At 60.4% G+C, this 6,604-nt stretch overlaps 1 protein-coding gene across 1 annotated transcript; it reads right to left on the bottom strand.

The window, feature by feature from the left end:
• Positions 1 to 3,969: 3,969 nt before the first annotated feature.
• On the bottom strand, positions 3,970 to 5,886 carry BSX (brain specific homeobox). The gene is made up of 3 exons (XM_026099210.2): positions 5,619 to 5,886; positions 4,531 to 4,727; positions 3,970 to 4,215 (listed from the first exon to the last, which is right to left on the bottom strand). The coding sequence occupies exons 1-3, from the start codon at positions 5,884 to 5,886 to the stop codon at positions 3,970 to 3,972; spliced, it is 711 nt and encodes a 236-aa protein (XP_025954995.1).
• Positions 5,887 to 6,604: the final 718 nt, after the last annotated feature.

Genomic DNA, 6,604 nt, shown 5'->3' on the forward strand with positions numbered 1-6,604 from the left:
TTGCTTCACTAGCAAAGACAAGGAAGAAGCAGAGAAAGGAGTAGAAGCATTTCCCATAGCTCACGCAACAACTGGATCACTTACTAGCCCTGACCATAAATTATTTACACCTTCACCAAGTGACAGCCCATGGTACTCTCAGGGCTGATACCACACATCTGTTTAATGGCAGTACTTTGCAAATGGTCCTCTCTTCAGCTGCCCATACAGTCTGCACATGTGAGCTGCTGTTACCTAGCTCTGGCCATAGAAAGAAAAGACTTGGGTTGGAACCTCTCTTTTCTGCCTCATAGAAGTGAGAAATGTAAAGGGGAGCAGAGAGTAAAATGCTCCAAGTAAAAGCAAAAAATCAGGGGAAGGTTTTACAGAGTGATTTTTGATTTTCTTTAATAGAAACAACAAGCAACATTTACCACTGAAATGTAAATTAAACAAACATGATTTCATTTCAGAAAGCACAGAGAAAAATCTTTAATCAAAACCAAAGCTTCAGTGAATATCCTAAGAAGTAGGAAATACACCAAGACCAATTCTTTCCTACCATTTCTACTCCAACACTTCCTAACCAAACACATAAATAAATAATAATAACAATAATAAAGCAAGCCAGCTCCAAACAACCTATCTCCTAGTCAAGCTGCTCAGGGAGAGCAGCAAAAGAAGAGCAGAAGTCTGCAGCTCCCACTGAGGAAGGCAAGACCAGGGAACGAAAACTCATTTCCCTTATTCTAAGAGAAAAATCACAACAACAGATGAGCAAAACACCTCCCCCGGCCCTTCCCTCTTCCCAGGACCTTCTCCACTCTCGTACCTCAGGTAACTCCCTCCAGAAAGCTTTCCCAGGCTGGTTTAGGAACCGCAGCCTGCTGTCTCCAGCCTGGCGCCTTGCTGGGGAGCCGGTGGGAGCTGCCTCGTGCAGCAGGGGCCCCTTCAGCTGGCAGCTATTTCCTCCCTCGTCTCAGTGTCGCTCAGCCCCTGCTTGCCCCAGACTTCTGGGGGGAGCAGCCCGCTCCCCCAGCCTTTCCCCCCTTCCTGCGAGGCTCAGGGCACCTCGCTGCAGCGCCTGCAATGTGGTGGATGTTTCCCATTTTGCTGGTGTTTGTCATTGAGGCTGCTAGCGACGGTGGCTTTGGTTTTAAATATGACGGTAATTTTAAACGTTAGCCAAGGTGCCCAGCACCGCAGGGAGGCGAAAAGGAAGGGGGGAGGAAATCTGCGTTTTGGGTTTGTTTGGGGTTTTTTTGAACATCAGCATAGCTGCACCGTGCCTGAAGAGGGAAGCTGCAGTCAGGGCAGGGGAGAGGAGCAGAGACTCGCGTGCTACTTGGTTCCTTTTCTGGCCCTTCCTCAAAGACCTTGTGCCTCCCGAGTGGGATAACGCTGGTGGCAGAAAGGGGACTGGGAGCTTCGTGATGCCTCATCTCCCCCCCAAAAACCTCTCTGCTTAAGGGGGCCGTGGAGTTACAGGGACCGAGGCAAGGGACCGTCGGGCTTCGCTGCCGCAGCCTCGCTTGCTGTCACGCACGGTGCCGTCGGGGCTCGGCAGGGCCAAGGCCGCGCTCTGCCGGGCGGTGGGCCCCTGCGGCAGGAGGGCCCGGGCTGTGGGGCACCTTCCTGGAGACACCCCTGGGGTCTGCCCCACATCCCAGCATCCTCCCTTCCCTCACGGCCACGAGCATCGCTGACCCCCAGGCGTGCAAACGCCCCCAGCCCCAGCTATTGCAGCGGGGATAAGCACTGGTTTTGGGGGTGTTTGGGGTGATGGGAACATGCTTACGCTGCTCCCGGGAGCCCTCCAAGCACAGAGGAAAAGCAGCTCCTGGCAGCACCCATGACCAGCACCGCAGCCCTCCTGCCACCCGCCTGCCACAGCAGCCGTGCAGGCACGCGAAGAGCAAGCGTGCAGGCGTGTGCAGGTGTGTGCAGGCGTGTGCAGGCGTGTGCAGGCGTGTGCCCCGCACGGCTCTCCCGGCGCCTCTCCCCCAGCCTGGCGCTTCCTCCTGCCTTTCTCCTGCGTCTTCCCTCCGGATCAGAGAGCGCTTACATGCCTTGGTTTTCGTTAATAATAATAAGGAGAATTAAAAGTTCTTCCCACAAGTGAAAGGAAGCACACACAGATGTAGAAGAAACTGGATATTTAATACCCCTTTCATTCAGCTGGGTTTTTTTGTTGGTTTTTAAGATTACATCTTTGTACCTGCTTGCCATATTCTGCCTCTCTAAGCTAAGGGGGTTTTCCTCGGGTTTCTCTCAACACTTTGCCCAATCCTGCCGCGCAGGGAGGGATGCGCCGGGACCGACCTGGCCCGCAGCCGGGCGGGGGCCGGGACGGGCGCAGCTCCGCGCAGCTCCGCGCAGCTCCGCGCAGCCGGGAGCGGCACCGCCAGGCGCGGCCAGAAAAAACGGTCCTGGAAACAGCACGGCGGAGCTGCTCGTTTGAATCACTTTTAATAGCTCCTACTCGAGTTCACGGACACGCGACACGTAGCAAAACGAACAAAACGCTCGGCGGGGACCGGGCGCGACGCAGCCGCAGGACCCCCCCCTCCACCCCCCCCCACGGGCGGTTTCCGCGCCGCTGCCCCCCCGCCCTCCCCCCGCCGCGGCTGGGGGCTGCGGGCAGCCGAGCCTGGGGTCCTGCCGACCCCCGCGCCCGTCTCCCGGGGCGGGCGGGGAGAGCGGCCGCGTTTCCCGCCTGACTTAAGAGTTTTCAGGCTGGCGTTGTGGCAAAATCCGGTGACGAAAATTAGTGTCCTGCAAGTTTTGACAAGCACTACGTGAAAGACAACTAGCCGTTTTCTGGACAGAGGGTTTTCCTCTTCCCTCCAGCGTGTCACCGCTGTTATTTCGCGGGTGCCGCAGGGGAGGGGAGGGGAGGGGAGGGGAGGCACGGGAGCGGACGCGCTTCCCTCGGCTCTGCTCTGTGCATGCAGCAGAGACCCGGGTTCCTGCACGAAGCCGCGTGTCCCGTAGTCCAAAATGCCCTGAAAAGTGCTAACGACACGCAACAACCGAACCAACCTCCCGTTAAAAGCAAAAAATAAAAAGGAATTAAATAACCTAAGAAGACTGCAGCGGGCCGCTCCGGAGGCGGGGGGGGGGGAAGGGGAAGCCCCGGCCCCCCCGGCAGGAGCCGAGCCGCCGCGGGGCCCCAGCACCCTTCCCGGCCCGCAGCTCACCCCGGAAAAATCTCGGTTTACCTGGAAATTAGAGCCGTTTCCCTGGCAGGCGGGCAAGGGCAAAGCGGGCGGGGAGCACGGGGTTGCCGGCTGCGGCGCGGGGGAGGCGTCGGGGCAGCTTGCGGGCGCGGGGGGAACCAGGAGAAAACCGGGGACGAGGTCGGGGGGGCTCTTTAAGGGAAAAGGGAAAACGGCCTGAAAGTGAGTCCCACCTGGATCCCCTGCAGGAATCATGCTGGCCGTGCAGGTGGTTCTCCCGGCTGCAGCAGATCCCCGTCGCCGAGCGGGGCCGTGTCCGTGCCGGGGCCCTGCACGGGCCCGGGGACCGGTGATGCTCCCGCGCCCCTTCCGCCCATCGCGCTGCAACAACCGTTACGCGGCTCCCGTCTCACCTGCCGCTGCGAGGGCGTTTCCAGCGCGTTTCGTGAGCGCGGCCGCCCGGGGAAGCGCTGCCCGGAGCCGCTCCGCGGGGGCGGCCGGGGGCGGCGGGGCCGGGGCCGGGGCCGCGCTCAGTGACCGCGACACACCGACGCGTTTAGTCACGGCGCGGACAGCTGCGGGGACGGAGCGAAGCCCAACGCGTCCGACGGACGGGGCAGGCTCACGGGCACATCGCCATCCTCCCCCCACGCCGTTTTTCCTTTCTTTCTTTTTTTAAGCTCGGCTCTCCCCGGGGGCTCCAGGCAGAGCCCGGGCGCGGGGGATCGCGGAGGGGCTGCGGCTGTGCGCGGCTCTGTCCCCGCGCCCTCCCCGGCGGGACCCGCTCCCCCCCGGGCGGCGGCCCCGGCTCCTAGAGGCGGTGGGGGGCGGCGCAGAGGTCCCCCTCCTCCAGGACGTCCACCTCGTCCTCGGGGTCCTGCAGCAGGAAGGGCCCGGGGGGGCCCTTGCGGGGCTCGGCGGCGGCCGCCTCGGGCAGCTCGGGCTCGGGGGAGCTCTGCTCGCGGCTCTCCTCGCCGCCCGGGTGCTTGGGGTCGTCCTGGCTTTTCCTCAGCTGCTTTTTGTGCTTCATGCGGCGGTTCTGGAACCAGGTTTTCACCTGGGAGAGGGAGGAAAGAACGGAGCAGAGTAGAGTTAGAATAGAATAGAATAGAATAGAATAGAATAGAATAGAATAGAATAGAATAGAATAGAATAGAATAGGAAGAGAAGAGAATTAGAATAGAATGAGAATTAGAATAGAATTAGAATAGAATGAGAATTAGAATAGAACAGAATTAGAAGAGAATAAGAACAAGAAGAGGAACAAGAAGAGGAACAGCATAGCGGGGAGGGGCGCAGGGGTTGGGGACAGGCCCCGGCCCCGGCGGGCTGGGCGCTGGCCCCGGCTGCCCGCGGCGGGCCGGGCCGGTACCTGGGTCTCGGAGAGGCTGAGGGCCGTGGCCAGCTCCACCCGCTCGGGCGTGGAGAGGTAGCGCTGGATCTCAAACCTCTTCTCCAGGCCGGAGAGCTGCGAGTCGGAGAAGACGGTGCGGGCTTTGCGGCGGCGGCAGTGCTTCCCGGGCAGCTCGGCGTGCGCGTGGTGCTGGAAGAGGGCGGGCACCGGCACCCCTGCAGCGGGGACACGCGGCGGAGACCCCGGGCGTCTGTCGGTGTTTCCCCCCCTTTTTTTTTTTTTGTTTTTTTTTGAGGTCGTTCTCATCTGCTCGGTTTTGGGGGCGTTTTTCCGCGGGGCTTCGCGAGGCGGTTCGCCCCACGCAGCACCCACGCGAGGCGACTCGGGGCGCGGGCAGGGCTGGAGCGCTGCTTCCCCTCGCCCTGCCTCCCTGCCCCGCGCGCCGCCTTCGCCCCCGGCCGGGAAACTTGGACGAGCCGCTTCCCTGCCGCGCTGCCGAGCGGCTCCCTCGGCCCCCAGCGCCGGGCCGCGGCTCCCCCAGCCCCGGGCCGCGTCCCCCGAGCCGCCCGCGGGCGCAGGGAGCTCCGCCCGCCCGGGGAAGGCGGCGAGCGCGGCCCCGGCGCTGCTGCTGCAGGCGGCAAAGGGACGCGGCGGCCGGGTCGTCGCCTGGAGGGGGGTGAAGCAGTGCGGAAAAACATCCATGTCACCCTGCTTCCCCCCAAAAGTGATAATAATAATGATAATAGTAATGATAATGATGATGATGATAATGATAATGATGATAATATTGATAATAACGACAATAATAATGATGATAATGATGATAATAATGATGATGATGATGGTAATAATGATGATGATAATGATAATAACGACAATAATAATGATGATAATAATGATAATAATGATGATGATGATGATGATGATAAAAAAACAAGTCAGGCCGAGGCTGCATTTTCCCGTGCAGGCGCGGGAAGGGAAATCCCGGCGCCGCTGGGCTCGACGTCCCGGGCCGAGCCGGCAAAAGCGGCCTCGCCTGGGACCCGCCGGGGCAGCGGCGCCCGTCGCGGCGCGTGTCCGGCCCCACGCGGGACGGCGGCGCTTACCGGAGGCGGTGAGGAAGTAGGGGGGGTGGTGGTGGTGCTCCGGCTTGTGCAGGGCCGCGTGCGGGTGCGGCGCCAGGAGGGCGGGGGCGGGCATCAGCGGGTAGCCATAGTCCAGCAGCGGGACGCGGGGGGCCAAGGAGCCGGCCAAGTGCTCGGCGGGCACCTCCCGCAGCGGCTTGGGCTTGTGCAGCAGGATGTCCTCGATGAAGAAGGAGGTGGGCCGCGGCGCCGCGACGGGGTGCACGGGCGGGCTGAAGTTGAGGTTCATGTCGGGGGCCGCCCGCCCCGGGCGGGCAGCGGCGGAGGGAGCGCGCCGGGCTGCGGGCTGGCGGCCGGCTGCACCTCCCGGGGAAGAATAGATAAATGAACAAATAGAATAAATAAAATAAATGAATAAATACAATTAAATAAATACAATAAAATAAAATAAATAAAACAAAAAAACAAAATAAATAAAATGAAATAAATAAAATGAAATAAATAAAATGAAATAAAAATAAAATAAACAAAATAAAATAAACAAAATAAACAAAACAAACAAAATAAATAAACAACGTTTTATAATAACAGCAATAATACTGAATAACAGCACGGATAGCAACGCTGCCAGTGCCCCCAGCCGCAGGCAGAGCGCGCAGCCCCGCCGCGGGGCAGAGCCGGGGCAGGCGAGGCGGGCCGGGGCTGCGCGGGAGATGCGCGCCTTTGAGGCGCCGGGGGAAGGGGGCTCTCCGGCGAGCCAATCGCCGTCGGGCGGGCGGGGGCACCGGCCCCGCGGGCCACCCAAATCACCGCGGCGGCGCGCGGGGGGCGCGCAGGGCCCGCGCCGCCGCCGTCGTTCCCGGGCGGCCGGCAGCCCCCCCCGCCGCGCAGCGCCCCGAGGCCTCGGCCCCCGCGGGGGCGCTTCGGGTTTGTGCTTCCCTCGGCATCTTCCTAAACACAAGTGTTTTTAAACACCCAACGGCTTGCAAAAAAAAAAAAAAAAAAAA

This window comes from Dromaius novaehollandiae, chromosome 21 (genome assembly GCF_036370855.1).
Source record: "Dromaius novaehollandiae isolate bDroNov1 chromosome 21, bDroNov1.hap1, whole genome shotgun sequence".
Taxonomy (NCBI): domain Eukaryota; kingdom Metazoa; phylum Chordata; class Aves; order Casuariiformes; family Dromaiidae; genus Dromaius; species Dromaius novaehollandiae.